We start from the raw sequence: 19,717 nt of genomic DNA, 5'->3' as shown, positions 1-19,717 counted from the left end.
GTGCCGTGCCGTGCCGTGCCGTGCCGTGCCGTGCCGTGCCGTGCCGTGCCGTGCCGTGCCGTGCCGGGGCACGCAGCGGTACCGGGGGCGCGGAGGGCAGCGCGGCCTTTGTTCCCGGCCGGGCGCGGGGCAGAGCGCGGCCCGCGGGTGCGCGTGCGCGGGAGGGGGGGCGCTGGCGAGAGCGCGCCCGTGGAGCGCGCGCGCGCGCGGAGGCGGCGGCAGGATCGCTCGGGCGCAGCCGGCGCGTGCCCGCGGCGCAGGGAGCGAGCGAGCGAGCGAGGGAGGCGGGGAGCGCGCGGTGGGCTCGGGCCGCGCACGGAGCGTCTCGGCCGGAGCGGCGCAGCGCAGTCGGCCCGCACGGAGCCGCCATCGGGGGAGCCAAGGCCGCCTCAGCGGGTCCCGCCCTGCCCGGCGCCCACAGGTGAGCGCCGTGGGGAGAGCGAGGGGCAGCGGGAGCGGCCGGCCCCGCGCGGCCCTCAGCCCCCGCCCGGGCCCCGCCGCCGCCCGCGGGAGGCCCCGGCGCGGCCGCGGGGCTGCCTCGGGACAAGGCCCCTGTTCGGCCTAAGCGCGGCCCGGGCGGGCGGTGCTGTGTGGCGGCCGCGGGGCGCGGCGGGGCCTGCGGCGAGCGGCGGCCCCGAGCCCTTCCGCCGGGCCATTGTGTGCAGGCGGAGGCGGCGGGCCGGGCCGGGCCTGCGCCGCCCGGCCCGGGGCTGCCTCTTTGTGGGCTCGGCCTCGGCCCCGCCGCGCTTTGTGCTCGGGGAGCGCCGCCGGCTCGGCGCGGCCCGGGAAGGCGGCCTGGCCCCTGCGAGCTCCCGGCGGGCCCGGCCGCGGCAGGAACGGGCTGCCGGGGAAAATGTGCCGCTGGGTGCCCCTCGCTGACATTACCGAGAGGGCTGCTCGCTCTTACCTAATCCGGTGAGAGCAACGAGGGAGGGAGATTTTTGCCCATCCTACAGCTTCCCCTTAAAGATGAAAAGGCTGGGGACCTTCGTGCCTTCCCCTTCTCCGCGGTTTTAAAAGGTCGGGAGAAAACAGCGTTTGTTGTGAAAGGCAAAGCATCTCCAGTATTTCTTCAGGAGAAGGACCAAGTTTCTTTTCCAGTGGTGAGCTGGTGGCACTTTTATTCTATGCTTACATTAATACAATATCTCTCCAGTATTCTCCTTGAGCCCTCCTTTTCAGGCAGTCTGGGTGAATATTGCCTTGTCTCTGTAATGGGTAGTCTACTCATAGTCTAAATAAATGGATAAAATGATTTAATTTGTTTAAGGTGGCACATGGGTGTCTGTTAGGAAGCTCATAGCTGATTGGACTAGGTCATGAAGGACATGGGATATTCCACGCTCGGGACATAGTTTCAGTTGTCTGTTTATCTCCCTTCTAAACTGAGACTAGCACGGTGCATTCCAGAGGGGGAGGGAAAATGGAAGGAACTCTTCTCAACCCTGATTTAATCAAGCTGGTGTGCAAGAAGATTTGAGTTACTGGAGTGCAGGTACACTAATACAGAGGGTTTTAGGGTAAAGCTTGGATCTCTGGACTTTCCTTGCAGAAAATTACTTTGAGGAGTATACCTGAAATAAAAATCAAGTGCTAAAAATTAAGTTCTTTTCAATGGAAACTAATGTTCTTAAGTAGCCTTTTCCCTTTTCACAGCAGTGAAAAATCATAGAGGAAAGCACAAGAATAAGACCTGTCCATCAGTGATACAATTTTAGAAATCTGTTGTCACCTAAGAATTCTGATGAAATGATGGGCGTTTTTGACCTGAAAGTGCATGTCCAGATGAAGTAGCTGAACTGTTACTGTGCCATTTCTATTGATAAGGTTTTAATGCCATAGTCCAATTAGACTGTAGTAGAGGAGTTAGCTCAGAAATTCAGTGGCTCCAGCTAAGTAGGTGTGAACTAAGGAAAGTGAATGCTTTAAATAACAGGAGTACTTTTCATACTTAGGTTTGAGTAAGTTGCTGCTCTTTGCTTTGTGTGAATTGAGAAAGAAATCCTGCTAAAATGTCAGACACCTGCCTCTAATGTGGAAAAGGGGAGCATGTGCTCATATTCATGTGAGAAGCAACTCTTTGGTCAGAAAATTCAGAGAAATCAAATAGGACAGTTTTATGAACTATGGTCTTCAGATGAAACATTCTGGAGGACTGTGCATGCAACTGCTATTAGAAATAGGATGTTCTTAATTTTAAGTTAGAATCACTTTGCTTTATTTTTCTTCTGTAGTATTGCTTTTAGTCTTGTAACTGTCAGCTTTGAAAGGTGGACTGAGTTTTGCCAAATGGATTATTAGTGTCTTTTTTGCTTTAATGATTGTCTTGTTTTCAGGAGCTAAACTGAAGCAGAATAGTCAAGGTAAATGAATGATATCTAAAATTCTTGACACATGAAGAACTCGGTTCTGCAGTTGTAGTGCGTGAGCCAGTCTGCAGAAGGCCAGAGTGTGCTCTGTGTTTGCAGCTGCTGGTTGTGGTTACCTGAATTCCTGCTCAGTGCTCTTGGTGCTACCTGCTGCAGAAAGCAGCTGCACTGGAGTGAGGATGTTGGCAGGCTCGAGTTCATCTCAGCCATCACGTGGTGCCTGAAGCTCAGGATCTCAGCTCCAGAGTTTACAGTCCTAAATGTCATGAACATTGTAGATGCAGGTTTTTGGTTGGTGGTTTTTTTTTTTTTTTTTTTTTTTTTTTTTTGCTTTTCAGTTGCTTTGGTTTTTGAATGGAAATCAGCATTTAAAAAAGGGAAAACTAGTTGTAATTAAAAAAAATAGTAAGAGGTATTTGTGGGTTTTTGTGTTTTTTTTTTTTTTACTTTGACAAAATACACAACAGAGACAAGTTGTTGCCTTAATAAAATGCTTTCATTAATAATAAAAATTTGTTGTAGGCAGGTTACTCTTTTTGAAAGTGTACGTACTGTTCCTTTTCTAAATGTTCAATGGCACGGTAAAAATGTAATTTTGATGTGTGTTTTCTGTGTACAGTATCACGTTGTGGGCTAGAAGTTGGCAGATGTGCATTAGTACTGTGTTGTTATCATGAGCTGTTACTTCAGGTGTACCTGAGATTTGGCTGTTAGCACTTAAATGCATGTAAGCAAAAATCTGCCTAAGTCAGTGACCTGGGGTTATTTGATATGCCAGGGTACATTCAGCTGTTAACTTTACAGTGGAGTTAAGGAACAAAAAAGCCAGTGTTAATGCCCCATTTAATAGTCTTTAAGTTTTGTACCACTAGAGAGGGAGAGAAAGATTCCAATTCTGATCCAAACTGCATACCGTGTTTCTGTAATGGCCAGGACAACTGTTATGCATGTATGACTGTATAAAATGATGATTCTTTGTGGTATCATAGGGGTAATGAGAGATTTGGTTACTAATTCCACAATACTTTAATCAGATAAAGTGCTAGATAACTACAGCTAACCAAATGGTCCACTTCTGATTTTAACTTGTTTTTCTTTATAGAAGCTGAATATGAAAATTGAGGTTGTCTGTGTTTTCAGGGAGGAAGTTAAATGATAAAATCTGTATTTGTCCTCTTGCACCTGGAAAATTACCGTGGAAATATTCCAGGGCAATTGATAAAAGAAGAGCAGTAAATTGCTCTATAGACAGTTGATGACCTTTTCCCTTTTTTGGTCTGCCTTATTCAGAAACACATTTTTGTCTCTTCTCATAGCAATTGATGACCTTGCTGGTTGTGAAGAAAAACAAGGAGAGTGTAGTGATAACTTGGCTGCTTAAAAAATTACTCATCCACTCCTTAAAAGTGAAAGAGAAGTTCTTTGAAGTGTGGTTTGTGTGGCTGGAGTGGTTTAACCCCAGCTGGCAGCTCAGTACCACACAGCCTCTCTCTTCACTTCCCCACCTGCGGGATCAAGGAGAGAACTGCAAGAGTAAAAGCAAAAAAACCTCTTGGATTGAGATAATAACAGTGTAATTGGTAAAGGAAGAGCTGCACACACCAGCAAAGCAAATCAAGGAATTCTTTCACCACTTCCCACGAGCATGGCAGGTGTTCAGCCATGCCCAGTAGAGCAGGGCTCCATCATGCTTGGTGGTTACCTGGGGAGACAACTGCCATCAGTCCAGACATCCCCCCTTCCTCTTCTTCCCCCAGCTTTATCTGCTGAGCGTGATGCCAGATGGTCTGGAACATCCCCCTGGTCAGCTGGGGTCACCTGTCCTGGCTGTGTCCCCTCCCAAGGTGTTGTGCCCCCTCCAGCCTCCCCACTGCTGGGCTGGTGTGAGAAGCAGGAAAGGCCTTGACTGTGTGCAGGCACTGCTCAGCAATAGCAAAACCATCTGTATTTATCAGCACTGCTTCCAGCACAAACCCAAAACAAAGAAAATTGAACTCTACCCAAAGCAAAAGCAGCACAGTGGTATGAAGTCTTTAAATATTCTAAGGTTCTTTTCTAAAATTCTTGCACATAGTATTGAACAGAGCAAAAAGTAATTTAGTCTTTGAAGAAAGACAACAGTCACTTTTCAGGATTTTTTTTTTAATGCTGTCAAGGAGGAGCATTAGAATGCCACGCTTGTAAGAGTTACTTTCAAATACACGTTCAGATGAAGTATGTTGAAGGAAAATTATTCTTAAAATTTTGCTAATGTACGGATTGTGCGAAGGTTTTAACTGGAGTAGGAGTATTTTAAAGCAATTTGGTGTTAAACTGCAAGAAGGAAAGCTTGAAAATAAACTGCATAAAAATTTCTAGAATTGGTGTCTAGCTTAGAAATGTGCATGTGTTAAAAGGCTTATCTTTGTTGTTTGTTTGCTCTGTGTTACAGATCTTTCATGAGGCAAAGTTATATGTCTTATATATTTTACAAGGGATGACAACTGCAATACAAGGCATCTGTTTTGTAAATCTTGGTACAAGTTGCTTTCTGCTGAAGTGTGATGTAGGTATTAGTTTGAAGTGGGGTTTAAAAGTTTTTTTTCCTATTTTTTTTCAAAAGTCAGTGTTATTCCTAAAAAGTGTGGTTAGTTGTTGTTAACACTTGAGTGTTAGGAAGGAGAAGTCATAGAAGATGTAGCACCACACAGGCTGTGGCACATCCAGGGTGCAATTCCTGCTGGGCTGCCAGCTTTAACTTGCAGTGTTGCTGCTCCCCATGGGAATGTGAAATGGAGCAGTTTCAGTCCCAAGTTCAGTTGAAAAGTGAACCTGTGAGGAGAAGGTGACTGTTCCCTGGTGCCCTTCCCAGGGCAGCTGGCACCATGGGACCGTGAGTTCAGCCCTGCTGCAGGAGGTGCCACCCTCTGTCACTGCCACTGCACTCGGGTTCCTGTCAGGGCAGGCTTAGAGCTAAGAAAGGATGGCTGGGCCTTCCATTGCCACTTGGGTTTGGTGCTTCCTGGGGTGCCAGGGGACTGCTCAGGTGCTTGTGCACCGCTGGTCTTGTTGAATACATTACCTCGAAGAGAAAGAAAACCAGTGGGTAAAAAGCAGGGAGCACAACCACTCAGTTTGGTGGTAGCCTGCTTTTGTTTGTTGTGGAAATGGTGGAACTGCACTCCAGCATCCTCTGTGTGTGTGCCTGGTGTCATGGAACCTGCATCTGGTGAGTCATTCTTTGTGCTATAGATAAACCATTTTCTTGTGGTGCTGTGTGAAAGCTCTTAAGAAATGTTGTAACTGAGCAGTTTTCTTAGAAGTGCTATTAAAATATTTAAGAACCTGTAAAATATGGCATGTTGCTACTTTGAAAGGTAGTGACTTTAACTCCTTTTTGTAAAAATGGACTCTTTATTTTATTTTTTTTTGATACCTCGTTACCTTCTTTTTCTTTTTCTTTTTTTTTTTTTTTTTTTTTTTACCAACAGGGGTCTGCTACAGTTTTATATTTTAATCTTCTTTAATACCTAATGTTGTTTTGGAAGTCATGTGGTAAACATACTTTGATTTGCATTTTTGTGTTGATACCTGTATGGCCCAAGTTTAAGGTGTAAAAGAGAAATTTCTCATGTTTAAAGCTGATCACTTTTGCCTATATTAGAGCCTTAAGTCTTGCTCCTTTCTGTCTCACAAGGTGCATGTGCAATTGTCTTCTTGTAAAAGTTGTAAAAATGCTCTGCTCAACTAGCATTTTGGTTTCTGAATGACTGTTTATTTTGAAATATATATGGACATGTATTTATATAAAAGTCTTTAGAGTCATAAAACCGCTTTCATTCACAGGAATTTTCCCCCTTTTTGTGCATGAAGGCATCAACACAGTTATGGGAGTTAATTTGTATAGGGTTCATCTCTCCATGGTCGATATCTGTGTGATTGCACAAGTGCCCTAAGGATGTAATTTGGAGACTGGTTGCACAGGTGTGACTAGGGAATCATTTGGATGGCAGATGTTGATGGTGTACTATGAAATTTTAGTGTGGCTTTGTACTGGGTCAAATCTAATTATTCAGAAAGGAAATTTTACAGATATAAAAAAAAATGCATTCCATAATAGAAGCTAAGATGGACAATATTCTTCCAAAACAGCACCTGTAAAACAGTAATTTTAAGAGCACTTTTGCTCATATTAAAAACAGTTGCTGACCTAAACAGTTTTGTTTAAAAATAATGTGTTCTGCTTAAACAAAAGTTATTGTTCCTTGTACAGTCATAATTCTTCCATGGATGTAAAGGTGTTAATCTACTTATGGAGGTGAGTGTAGGGAAAAAGAGGATTTCATTGAAAGCTGTTCTATAACGTGCATATGGGGAAGTAGATGTAAAGTTGCCTACCAAACTTTAATTTTTTTATTTCCCATTTTTTGAATGCTTGATCTTCCAGCCTATTCTGTTTTTGTAATATTCATGTAAAAGAAAAAGGCTAAAAAGTACTGAATTTTACAACTGCTTTAGACAGTGGTTCATGGCTAAGAGTTGATGTTAGAGATTCAGCACTGCAAAAGACTCAAGTTTTGATTTTGAATACTTAACAGAAGAGAGGACAGTTTTTTGCAGAGAAAGACAGTGACAGGTCTTGAATTTAGAAAGTGCAGATAAAGAGAACATGAAGTAGCAGAAAAATATGTCTACTCCTGTCATTTCCAAACCGTTTATAATATCTTGTGTTTTAACTTCTGGTGCAGACTCAGGCCTGACTTCAGAGTGATTATGACAGAATTTTAATTTTGTATGCCATGAAGCAATTCTCAGGCAATACAAATAAGTGAGATAGTGTGTACATTTTACTTGGCATTTGAGATGTACCTGATCAGAATTTAATGGCAGTAAAAGAACGTGTAATTTTCTTGCCCAAGAGTTTTTTGGTTTTTTTTTTTTGCTTCTGAATTTTAATAACTTGCTTGACAGTCTGAGTACTTGGAGATTCACAAAAGCAGCTGAGGGTTTTTTTTTTTTTGTTTTTGATAATTCAAGGATCCCTCTAAAGAAAGGTTACTTTACTTTTCATAAAATCAGGAGGACCTTCGGATTAGATACAATAGAGATAGTGAGAAGGGTGTTGCCAATGTTTTCATAATTTGTGTCTTTGATGTACAAAATACTGGAATGAGTAGAGAGCAGTTATCCATATGTGAGCAGGAGTTTGAAAGTAAACAGTGATTGAAGTCTGATGATTGTGGACTACAAAAACTGAGATGTTAAATAATTTAACAGTGTCTTCTAGTGTGTAATGATATTCAGTTATTACTAACCTGAAGTAAATTTGAATAGGGTCTAACAGGGTTAACTTGGTATCCTTATCAAGTAATTTCTTTCATTTTTGCATTAATGGGTCAGACTCACAGCTACTTGTGGTAGTTTAAAACCTGTGAAAGGCAGGGAAGTACTTGCCTGTGGTGACTCAGAAACTCGTGACAAAACAGGAACAAGCCCCAGGTCTCCCTTGCCACAGACTTGTGCTCTGCACCACTAATCGTGGGTTTGGTTGGCTTTTTTTTAAAGGTTTCAAGGAATGCTCAGTCTTTTCATGCAACATGGTGTGCTGTGACGTCAGCAGCCCCACCCATCGCTGCTGTGTGCTCAGGTTGGACACTTCCTGGGAGACTGCTCTTATTTGTGGGTTAAAGCTGCATTTCAGACCTGAGGGTTTGATGAGAAGCTGTAGAACTGTTGCTCTCCGCAGCAGTGTAACCAGGCTTGGCTGCAGAGTTGTCAGTAGCCGAGTTTGACAATTTGATTAACATTTTAATAATGATTTTAAAAATATTAATTATTGCGGCAATTCAATTTTCATGCAATAATATTACAAGAAACAGTTGATTCAGAATTGATGAGTGGGGAAAAGCTAAGTCGCTGCAATAAAACAGAATTGGTTCTAATGGAGACACATGGGCTTCAAAGAATACGTTCCAGAAACACAAGGCATGCAGAAAATCAGAGTTTTAAGAAATGAAGTACTGAAAAGTGTGGAACCATCAGAAATGCAAAGTCCCACTGTAGTTTTGTACTTCTTTTATTAAGGTCTTACAGAGTCTTAAGCTCAGTGCTTTCTGTTTTCTACCTGTGGTATATCAACAAATTAAAAAACTGTGGCCCACCTTACATTGTCACAGCTTTCCTTTTGAATTAGTATGCGTAGTAGGAAAATTTTTGTTCCAAAATTCGTAGATGTCCATTTTAAAAATACAGACTTGATCCTTTACTTTTAAATGTTGTGTGTCTTGTTCTCCTTGTGGTGTGTGATAAAATGCATTATCTTTATCAGACATTCTTCTAAAAGTTCTTGCTTTTGAAGATTATTTAAAAAAAACAGATTTGTAAAAACTGTCACTCAGACTAGGGATTCTGTAGTTTAGTACCAGAGGTTCTGAAAAATTAATAATTTCTGAGGTGTTAAAAGTTAGACTTCCAGTGCCACTAGAGTGTGTTCTGTGATTCTGGATGTATTTAAGTAGGATCCATATCTGACATACCTTGTGGCACCAAGCTCTGTGCTCTGCAGTAAGTATCTCGAGTCTCCAAGCCCTCCCATAACATATTTGCCCTCCTGAGTTTAGACTGCCGTACTGTACGCAGGCTCCACTGTCATCAGGGCTGCTGCATACAGGAATACAGAGCAAGTGAAGGATCCCAAGAAGAAGTGATTATTTTAAATGGAAGTTTGTACAAACCTAAGGAATTAACAAGATGGAGATATCTTTATAAAAGTAGTCAATGTATGTCATCCTGTCCTGACTTCCTACAGAGGGGCTTTCTGTGTCATGGGTCAGTCTCCTGTCAGGCAGTCTTAATTTGTAGGTCTCTTTGATTAGGTCTGGTTATTTTGATGGTCTGCTCCCTACTACTGTTAGGTTATGCAGGAAGAATATTGAGCATAAAATAGGTCTTGAATTTGCATTGGAATAGTTATCACAGAAATACTTGGTAAGTGAAGACTCATCAAAGTACAGGTACTTCTTTTAGCTGAGCCTTACTGAATTCAGGTAAGTGCTTCCATGCCACACCCTCCTCCCTGTGTCTGCCACAGACACAGGAATGGTGATGCAATATTGCGTGGCAATTACAGTATGCTCTGAAGAGTATAGGGTTTGCAAAATCAGACTGAGGAAAGAAACACAGCCCCCAAGTTGTCACACATGGTAGGATTTGCTGTTAATGTTTATAGAGGGGGTTGGTTTTTTTTTTCTTTCCTTTTTAAAAAAATTCTAATAGAGTGTAATTGTATACAGAGCCCATCTATGATGCCTTGTAGAACAATTGAGTGCTTCCTGTTTAGAGACTTCTGAATGGCAGTTTGTGTTAGAGCATGAAAAATACCTTGCTTTCCTCTTTTCTGTTGCTCTTACTAGTTCACTCTGTAGGTGATCCTTCTGTGTGTCTGCCTTGTTTTTTGTTGCAGCATTGTATATCCAGAACTTTTTAAAAGGTAGCTGTCTCCCTGTGTTCATAGATATTACTTGGCTGAACTGTTGAAGGATGATTCTGATACAGCTCAATTCAGTGTGTTCTGTGCACAGTGAACAGAAACTTGGTACTACTAAAAATAAAATAAAAATCTTATCCCTGTTAGTTTGCTTTGAGTTACCTGTATTTTCAGATAAAGTTTTCTTTATTTTCTTAGATGCTCTGGTTTCTGCTATCTTAATTTTGAGACCAGTGCACAGAACACAGCAGGCTGCAGACAGGCACGCTCTGTTGGGTTTCTTAGAGGGCTCCTGGGGCACAGGTGCCAGGTTGGGTCCATCCCATGGTTTATGGTGCTGTGGGGTCCCTGTGGGGGCAGCTCTGGCTGTCCTGTAGCAAGGAGAGCTCTGGCCATTGCTGATCCTGGCACTGGGGATACAGAGCTGGGGCAGGAGGGAAGAGAAGGCTCTTGTCAGACAGCACCACCAGGTGCAGTGCAGGAGCATGCAGGATACAGCCTGGAGCAGCATTTCTCTAACACCAGCTTCATACCTCTCTGCTAGGTGGGATTTGGCAGTGTCACAGCAAGACAAGTTATTTGCTTGTTTTTTTAAAAAGGAAAAATTTGGTCAAGTCCAATGTGGAAGTGGTCCATGATCTTTTTAATGCAAGTGTTTGGTTTTGCTTTGTATTTAAAGAGTGGTTTTCCCCTGTATTTTTGTTTAGCTGTATATAGTTTCACTAGTTAGTTTGGTAGCTATTGAATTTCGGAATGAAATTTGGGGGCTTATCAGGTTTTTGTTTTTGCAGAGCGTTGTTCCTCAGCTTGTCTTCCTTCACAAGGCTGGAGTACCATAGCAGTGTGGGCTCCAGTATTCTGTGCAAAGGTGGGAGTTGAAGCTCTGTTTGAGTGGAGAACAGGTTATTCACTTGTTGGAATTGATGAAGTTCTTTGTTGCATTTAAAATTGAACACTTCAGTCATAGTAGTTGGTTACTAAAGTGATTTTGATGTGGTCAGTGTATGTCTTCTACAGGATACTGTTCCTTCCTAATTTTACCTCCTAAAGCTGTTGGAAAGAAAATGTTTAACAGCTAGGGAAAAACCTCTCCTGGGCTGATGTTGAATATTCCAGCATATCTCCACAGGAGAAGTAGTGAGCAACAGTGATGAGGCAGAAGTCAAACAGCACTACCAAAGTCAGGTGTTTGCACTGAGGTAGAAATAGGTCACTCTGATTTGGTGGGTGTAACAATGCTGGTGGTGTTTCCATGGCTGCATTTGTGTCTGCATCTGCCATGTGGGGTGTGCTGAACTCAGAGAAGGTCAGGAGGGGCACTGCCATGGCTCCATTGGGGATCGTGAGGGAACACGTGTGGGACACATCAGAAACGTGGGGAGTCAGGGACTGGGCACTCACTGCAGTGCTGGCCACAAAGACAATTCCATGGTTACATAAATCTGTTGGGATTTCCCTTCCTGGTGGTTGGAAAATGGGGTTGGTAGGGAATGTCTTGAGGTGCAAGAAAAAGCTGCCTGCAGTTTCAGGCAGACTGGGTCACTGCAAGGTAGAGGGAAATGGTCTAATTGTGTATGAAAAAGAGACGAACTGGACAGATGACATTTTGGCAAAGGAAATCGAGTCTTAACTCAATTTTGTATATTTATTTTGGTCTCATTTTATAATATTCTGTTCCATTGGATTGATCTAGCTTTTGCTTGTTATGCAGGAAAAGAGAAGCCCTGAGGTGTCTGAAAAAACAAATAGCATAGTTAAGGGCACCAAAGAAAAGAGTATCTGCAAGGGTTGAAGAAAATCCTAATTCATTAGTCAAAACCAGAGTGTACAGAGACTAAATTGTATTATATAGTTGATTAATAATTTATGTCATGAACTGTCTTCTAAAAATTTTGAAGTAGGCCAGCAGGTCCAGAGGCTGTGTCTGAGCAGGGGTGCACATGTCTGTCCAGGCCTGCATTTGATCCTCACCACTCCAGACCCTTGGGATCCAACATCTCCTGAGAGCTGGGAAAGAGAAACTGATACACTGCAAAAGGCAAAGCCTTGGGCCCTAAAATGTCTTTGAAATTAAATAAAATTAAAAATACTAGTTTCTGCAAAAGTATTGGCGAGACTTTCTCTGATATGTTTTATGTTTAATGAGTATTTTCAACCTTTCATTTAGCTTTTGGGTTTTGACATTCTTTAGTTTGTGTCACATCTTGAAAAAAGTGACTTGTCAGTGTTTTTCACAACTTCGTCCTATTCTCATTTCCAGTGCTCTCTAGCAGTACTGTGTGTAAAAAAGTCTTTTTCTCAAATATGAGTGTACTGTTGAAAAAGATGAAAGATTTTCTATACTTTGTTGGTGGCTGTAATGCATTAAGAGTGCATTTTGAGTGGAAGTTTCTGAACTCAGTTTTGAAATGTTATAGAAAAAATTATGTTGTTGCATCACATACAGACAATTGTGATAATTTTTTTCTGTCCTTTTATTACTTAATGAGACTTTAAAAGTCTCTTATATGAGACTTTTTCCCTTCCAGCCATTAACATGACTATACAGAACTTTTGTGTGTTTTTTTCCCTCCAAACTAATATTCAGTTATCTTTTCAAAAGCTAGCTGAAATGCTAAACTCCAGTCTAATCTATTTGATATGGGTGAGGATATGAGAGAAGATGTGCTATTTGATATGAGAGAAGTGGATGATGCTAAGTTGAATTTGTCAAAGGTGCCCTGTATTCCAGTGAAGCACAAATGTGATTTTTAGAATGTGTCTGGAGCTAACACCTTGGTGAGGTGAGAAGGTGGAAGAGTTTCAGTCTAGTCCTGTTTATCATTGATAACTCCGTGGCACATGAGGCACACGATCTTTTTCAGCTTTTTCAGACTGCTTTCTGTGCACCTGTGCCTCAGCAGAGCTTTTTAACCAGTGTTTTGGTTGTGCCTTCCCGTTCCCGCAGGATTTTGGTTCTGTGTCCGGGTCCCAAAGGCTTTGTCCCCGAGGCGCTGTGCAGCCAGCCAAGCACGCGGGCAGCAGCAGCTGTCGCCTGGCCAGGGGCCGGTGGGTGTGCTCTGGGGACACTGCCACACGAGGGGTGGCCTAGGGCATGTTTCACACACCTCGCAGCATGCTCTTAGTTCCTCAAAAGCTGTTTCTATGCAGTTTTTCTTCAGTGTTTCTGTTCTGCTTGTAAACTTTCTTGACTCTTACCTGCTGGGATGCTGTATATTGCACATTTGCGGGTGAGACTGAAGGAAGCCTTGTATCAAGTGGGCAGGATTTCTTTGTAGCACTTGGGCATTATTTGCAGTGCTGACAAAAGTCTTCTTGAAAAGGACTTGGATTTCAAATAGTAGGAAAGTATTTTTAAAGATAATTATCTTTACTCAGACTTTGTAGCCTTACTTTTTATGTGACCACAACAGTTTATCTCCGTGTCTTTGTTCTGTTGCCTCCACTGAAACTTGTTACTTCGGTGACCTTACCATTCATTACATCAGCCTTCCATAATGTCTAAGCTTTTCTGAGCAAAGTGCGTGCATCATGCAAGCGTCGTGACTTGGCTTCCAACTGCTTTATCCTTTCACCTGTTCTAATTTTTTTAATAGTCCAAGTAGATAATCAAATATGCCACATTGTTTTACTTCTTTGGTCATTTCCTTGAGATTATGCTTTTGCTTAATCGAATAGTATTTATACAAATGGAGTAAATTCCTGTTGAATAGGACTTTACAGATCCACAGTGAAAAATGCTCATCTGAGGAACATCCTTGAAATAGGAGGAAGTGATTTTCATGTCTTAGAAGAGTTTTGAATGGAAGCTATAGCTTTTTCAAAGCAGTTATTTCGGGGGAGGTGGAGGGCTTTCTCCGTGCGCACGTGTGAGGCACGGCCGGGCCGCGGGCCTGCGGGGGAGCTGCGTGGTGCGGCTGGGCCGGGCGGGAGGGGCCGGATCTCGGTCCCATGGTGGGGCGGGGCCGGCTCCCGGTTCCGCGGGAAGGGCGGCGCCGGCTCCCGGTTCAGCGGGCGGGGCCGAGCCGCGTCCTCCCCCGGAGGCGGCGGCGGGCGGGGCGGGGCGGGGCGGGGCCGTCCCGCGCCGGCAGTGCCGGGGGAAGCTCGGGGAACCATTTTGGGGCGCGGGGCCGGAGCGCGGCCTCACATGGGGGCGGTGGGTCCCGCCCGGGGCGGTGACATCCGGGCGCCGCGCGGGGCCCCCCGGGCGTGGCGGGAGCTTTCGCCGCGGTCACCGCCCGGCCCGCGGCCCGAGCCCGCCTGTGCTGCGCGGACGCGCCATGAGCTCCTCCGCGCCCCATGACGGGCAGATCTGCCTCCAGCGGGCCGTATTCCTGGAAGGGCGTCTGGTCTGCGTGCTTGCCGGGGAGTAAAACCTGCAAGGGGAAAGGTAGCGCCGTTTAAATTGCCTTATGCGCAGTATTTAAAGGTGGGCTTGTAGGAGCTGTTGAGTTGTGTCCCGCGGGAGGTCTCGGTAACCTGTGCACGTAACCTTTCCCAGAACAGTGTCGAGAACGCTTTTAGCAACAGGTCGGTGCGTTCTAGATGTTACCAGGAGCAGCTTTTCTTGATTTAAAAATAGGAAATCTTAAGATGCGTTTTCCCCTTTTCACTCTTACTGTTGGGTAAATATTTTTGAATACGAGCAGTCTTTTTGATAATTGGAGTTAAAGGACCTAATACTCTTGAAAATGACACCTTAGTGTTCTTTAGTTTGTCCCTGTTGCTTAGAAACTTGTTCCTAACGTGTGCAAATAAAGATAATGAATAGCAAATATTGCATATAAGTGTTTTGACCTGTAGTAGAGGGTTTGTAACTAAAAATATATTTAAACTTTAACTCCAGCTCTGTAGTTGTTTTTCCTTGGTTTGTAATTGTATGATTTTCTTAATTTAATGGGTTAAATGTAGTCCACTGTTAAAACTTTTGTTTGTGATTAACTTGTAACTTTTGAGATAGCCATAAAAGATGTATTATTCATCTTTGTGTTAACAAGAGTGATGAAAATGTAGGCTTTGGGCAGGTTTAGGCTTGGTAAATTACAGTTTATAGCCTTATGCAGTGTCTTTCCTGCGTGCTAATCCCAGTGGTCTGGTTCAGAGATTCCTCCTCGTTTGCAGTGCCGCTCCTGTGAGTGTTGTGGAAGGTGTGTGTGAAGGCTGCTCACACGGGAGCACTGGTAACACAGTTCTGTTCTCCAGTGCTTCTGTACCTTAGAAAACTCAAGTGGGAAGTGCGTCTGTGCACAAGGTCTTTCACAGAGTTTGTAGGTTGCTTCATTTAACTGTTGCATGGGCTCAGCGAGGTGTAATTAAAGACAGCAGAGCTCACCCAGCTTGTCAGGCTGCCCAGGGAACTGGTCTGACACAGTGGTTTTCACCAGCGTTATCTGCAGGTTATGGAGGATCCCTGGATCAGGACGTACAGGGTCAGGCAGGAGGAAGCACACACAGACTTTCTGAAATGTGTGTGTTTGCAGTATTTGAAGGGAGACTTCTTCCAGAATTTGACATATGAATATGCTTGTTATTTCTAAGCTCTTCCCGAGGGAACAGTGTGATCAGCATTGGCTCTCCCGTGTCCGATGGTTTGTTCCAGAGCAGAGAACTGCAGGGTGCCCCCCACCTGCAGCTGCTGGGACACAGAGCAGGGCAGCTGGCAGAGGCCTTGCTGCTCCAGTCCCCTTGCTGGTGCAACATCACTTCCCCAGGACACATCCTTGATTTGTCACAGACATCCTAAACTTCTCATCTAAGCTGGAATGCCTCGTAGTGGGAAGATAAAGCCAAAAGACACAAACATTCTTGTCATATCTCTACATGATCAGTTATGGCTCAGCACTGAAAACTGCTGCATGGGTGTTTTTCCCAAGGTATTTCTAGACCACCAAGACTGAAATGGAGGAAGAGTTTGGTGGGTTAGGAAGATGCTGTCAGTGGGATTAGCGAGACTCATAAAATCAGTGTCTGAGAATCGTATCTTAGACACTCATTCTTTTCTAGCTCTGGGGAGAGGTACTTCTGTAGAGGAATTTGGACTTGTCTGTCTCTCATTACTATTTAGATGTCAAGGACTAAGACATTTTGCAAGTAGGAATCTCTTAGTTCCTCTGCTTTGTGCCCTGAACAGTGCATGTCTTGCAAAAGCATGCACAGTATGCTGCTCTGAGCTGTCTGGTCCAAGTATGAGTAAGTTTGTGGGTGAAATGATGCTAAATATGGGAAGCTTGCCTATTGCCTAATATTCCCATGTCAAATAGCAAGGAGATTAAAGATGAGGTTTATTTTGAGAGCTTTATACGTACGTGACAGATCCAGAGCTGGTTGTACTCGCAGAGAGGCACTTAGGGTGGCTGAGAATTGTACTGTGTAACAGAAGCCAATTTTGGATAGCATTTTATTGAACTGCCCTTTACCTACAAAGGTATGGTTTATTTTTTCAAAACTGTGTTTGTTTTTTGAGATAGTGCTAGTAATTTCTTTTCCACAAGAAGGAGGAAAGTTAGGAGTGCAGGAAAACACAACATGTTAAGAAACTTGTTCCACATCTGTGGAATGCTCGAGCAAGCTGTTTGGTCAGACAGCTGTCACCTTTGTCTGGGGACATTGGAGAGGACAAAACTTCAGTGGGAGCTCCACTGAACATAGAACTTCATGAAGAGGGACTGAAAATGTCTGAGTATTTACATGGTACAATGAATTCTCAAATTTGACAAGTGAACTTTAGTCTTATTCAGAAAATTAAGTAGAGTGATTGCTTTGGGGTTTTTTTTCTGGAATCCTCACAAATGGTTTTGTTAAGGAAGCTGAAGCAGTGGCTGTGCTTCACAAGCCATGGGCCTCAGTAGCAGAGTAATGAAAATGAAGAGTCACTGTCCTATCCTGGGTAAAAAGCAGGATAGTAGTTGTCTGAGCTGTGTTTTTCAACTTTTTAAAATAAATTACACTGTAAGCATGATTACTGAGAAGGTCACATGCAGAAGATAGGTTTTTTTTTTCATTAAAAATTGCCTCGTTTCTCATACACAGCAGCTTAAAATTGTTCCATACACAAGAGTTGATACACACAAGTGATCTAGGTGAAGCATTTCATAAATGCAATATTAAAAAAACAAACAATAACGTCTCATTTTTAGCATGTTTTTACTCCCCTCCTTTGCAGCTTCCAGTAGATAAATGCCACTTTAGAACAATGAGGAGAACTTTGTCACTTGTTTGGTTTCCATGTCCTGTGAGTGTCTGTGCCGTATGTGCACAGCTGATCTACACATACCAATATGCAGTTCGTAATACATGGGGGGGTTTGCTTTCATTTGTATCTTACTGTCTCTTGAAGCTCTGTGAGTCAAGAAATGCTGCATGCATGGCAGTGAAGTGTGGTTAGATGTGAACTGTGTGTTCTGTGTTCTGTTGCAGAAATGAGCCGTCAGACCGCTACAGCACTACCCACAGGTACCTCCAAGTGCACGCCATCGCAGAGGGTGCCCGCGCTGACGGGCACCACAGCTTCCAACAATGACTTGGCCAGTCTCTTTGAGTGTCCCGTGTGCTTTGACTATGTGCTGCCACCGATCCTGCAGTGTCAGAGTGGCCATCTGGTCTGTAGCAACTGTCGCCCCAAACTCACGTGCTGCCCCACTTGCCGAGGCCCGCTGGGCTCCATCCGTAACCTGGCCATGGAGAAAGTTGCCAATTCCGTACTATTCCCGTGTAAATACGCCTCTTCCGGCTGCGAGATAACTTTGCCACACACAGAAAAAGCAGACCACGAGGAGCTGTGTGAGTTTAGGCCTTACTCCTGTCCCTGTCCCGGTGCTTCGTGTAAATGGCAAGGCTCCCTGGATGCTGTAATGCCGCACCTGATGCATCAGCATAAGTCAATTACAACGCTGCAGGGAGAAGATATAGTGTTCCTGGCCACGGACATTAATCTTCCTGGTGCTGTTGACTGGGTTATGATGCAGTCTTGTTTTGGCTTTCATTTCATGCTAGTGTTGGAGAAACAGGAAAAGTATGATGGTCACCAGCAGTTCTTTGCAATTGTACAGCTGATAGGAACACGCAAGCAAGCAGAAAACTTTGCTTATCGACTCGAGCTAAACGGGCATAGGCGGCGATTGACTTGGGAAGCGACTCCTCGATCTATTCATGAGGGAATTGCAACAGCCATTATGAATAGTGACTGTCTAGTCTTTGACACCAGCATTGCACAGCTCTTTGCAGAAAATGGCAATTTAGGCATCAACGTAACTATATCCATGTGTTGAAATGGCAATCAAACCTCTTCAGGCCAGTGTTTAAAACCGTTGCATTTAATTTAGCAGAAATAGGGTAACCATCTTTGACTGTCAGACAAATTATTTGGTAGATGGAGGGTAGACATAAATGAAGGTAAATAAAAGGAAAGGCTGTTAAATTACAGGAAGCAGTTGCATGTAGTAACTAATATATTTAAAATAAGTCAACAGTAAACCACTGAAAATATATATACACCCAAAATGGGCATCTTTTGTATTAAGAATTGATTCTACAGGAAATGTTGTAAAATAATTCTAAAACTTGTTTGTAGATTGATTGTACTGTTGAAAAGGATACTGTTTCGTGTTTTTGTTTGTGTTTTTTTCCTCCCCCTTTGACTGACAAGCCATGTTGAGCGGTCTGGTCTCTGGCCGCTGCTTCCCCTCCTCCTCCCCACCCCCCCTTTGTAAGTCACTACATAGTATTGCTGCTGTTTGTGTATATTTTTTGTGTATTTGCTAATTTTTATTAACTTCTAGTTTTTCATTAAATAAATATGACTTTCTTTTCTGTAATTCAGGTTTTTCTCTTTTTTGTATCTTTTTAAGATTAATTACAGGTGTCATCTTTTGATATGCATAATTGCTATGGTAAAACTTATATTTCTGTATGTTTGGTAAATTTTGTCTCTTTCCAGTAGTCAATTCATTGGTGATACTGTTCTTAATTGAGCTATTTGTGAATGTACTGAACTCGAAAGGAGTGCTTATGTTCAAAGATGTGTCAGGAAAGACAGCTCCTTTAAAAACAGGTCTAGATGTTGTTGTACTTTGAGTTATCTTCTAACAAAAATGAAACAATTATTAAGAACTTTCCGAATTTAAAAAAAAATAGCAATTCACATTTCAAATTTAGAGATGCTTAGAAAATTGGTTGCATCCTTGTATTTGTCGGTTTGCAGTACAAAGGAAGTATTGTATTACACAATATTTGTAATTATAAAAGCAGACCATTTGTCAAAAAAAAAAAAAAAAGGCAGTCAGAGTGAGATGTTTTCAGTCTTTTTATATTTGTCATTAAAAGATTACCTGGCAAATGAAAAAAACCACAGCCAACTTCTGCTTTTTGCTTTAGCTCAAAGTTTGACACATTGATGCTCTTGCTCAGTTTCTTGTCTTCATGTCTTTTGGTTGTTACTAAAGCAACTGTCTGGAACTGACTTTTGTATCTCAATTTGGTGACATGATCCACATGACAATGCAGATAAATCTCTTCCAGGTGTGACTGACCAGCCCTAAAGGCTTTGGAAGGATACTGGGCTTTATGCAGACTGCCTGTATGTGCAAACCTGAACCACGAATGTAAATGGGATTTGTGTTACAAAACAGACCCAGACAAGAGCAGGGAAAGCTCTTCCACCTGGAGCAGGAAGGAAACCTTTGTCAGAGCGAGTGGTAGCGGCCGTGTCGGGGAGCTGCTCTGGCTGTTGACTACTTTTGTAACACATTAAAATACGGTTTAATTACTGTGCACTGTCTTAACTTTCTTATCAGAAGTTGATCTTGTTCTTACTATTTTTGATGCATGATGAGGTAAGTAGTTCTACAGGTAAGGAACATGAAATCCATTGGGTTGGATTAATACT

At 43.2% G+C, this 19,717-nt stretch overlaps 1 protein-coding gene across 4 annotated transcripts; it reads left to right on the top strand.

Moving 5' to 3' along the window:
* The first annotated feature begins 262 nt into the window (after positions 1 to 262).
* Positions 263 to 19,602, top strand: SIAH1 (siah E3 ubiquitin protein ligase 1). Of its 4 annotated transcripts, none has more exons than XM_059857054.1 (2): positions 263 to 421; positions 17,251 to 19,602. In XM_059857054.1, exon 2 carries the CDS (start codon positions 17,253 to 17,255, stop codon positions 18,099 to 18,101), a length of 849 nt encoding a protein of 282 aa, XP_059713037.1. In that variant the 5' UTR covers positions 263 to 421; positions 17,251 to 17,252; the 3' UTR covers positions 18,102 to 19,602. The 4 variants fall into 4 exon arrangements, with proteins under 4 accessions (XP_059713037.1, XP_059713039.1, XP_059713038.1 ...); XM_059857056.1 differs by lacking the exon at positions 263 to 421 and adding an exon at positions 905 to 1,103; XM_059857055.1 differs by lacking the exon at positions 263 to 421 and adding an exon at positions 9,422 to 9,550.
* The last annotated feature ends 115 nt before the right edge of the window (positions 19,603 to 19,717 follow it).

This window comes from Haemorhous mexicanus, chromosome 12, assembly GCF_027477595.1.
Source record: "Haemorhous mexicanus isolate bHaeMex1 chromosome 12, bHaeMex1.pri, whole genome shotgun sequence".
Classification (NCBI taxonomy): domain Eukaryota; kingdom Metazoa; phylum Chordata; class Aves; order Passeriformes; family Fringillidae; genus Haemorhous; species Haemorhous mexicanus.
The sequence above is the reverse complement of the archived record's forward strand: the minus strand, read 5'-3'. Positions and strand labels throughout refer to the sequence as shown.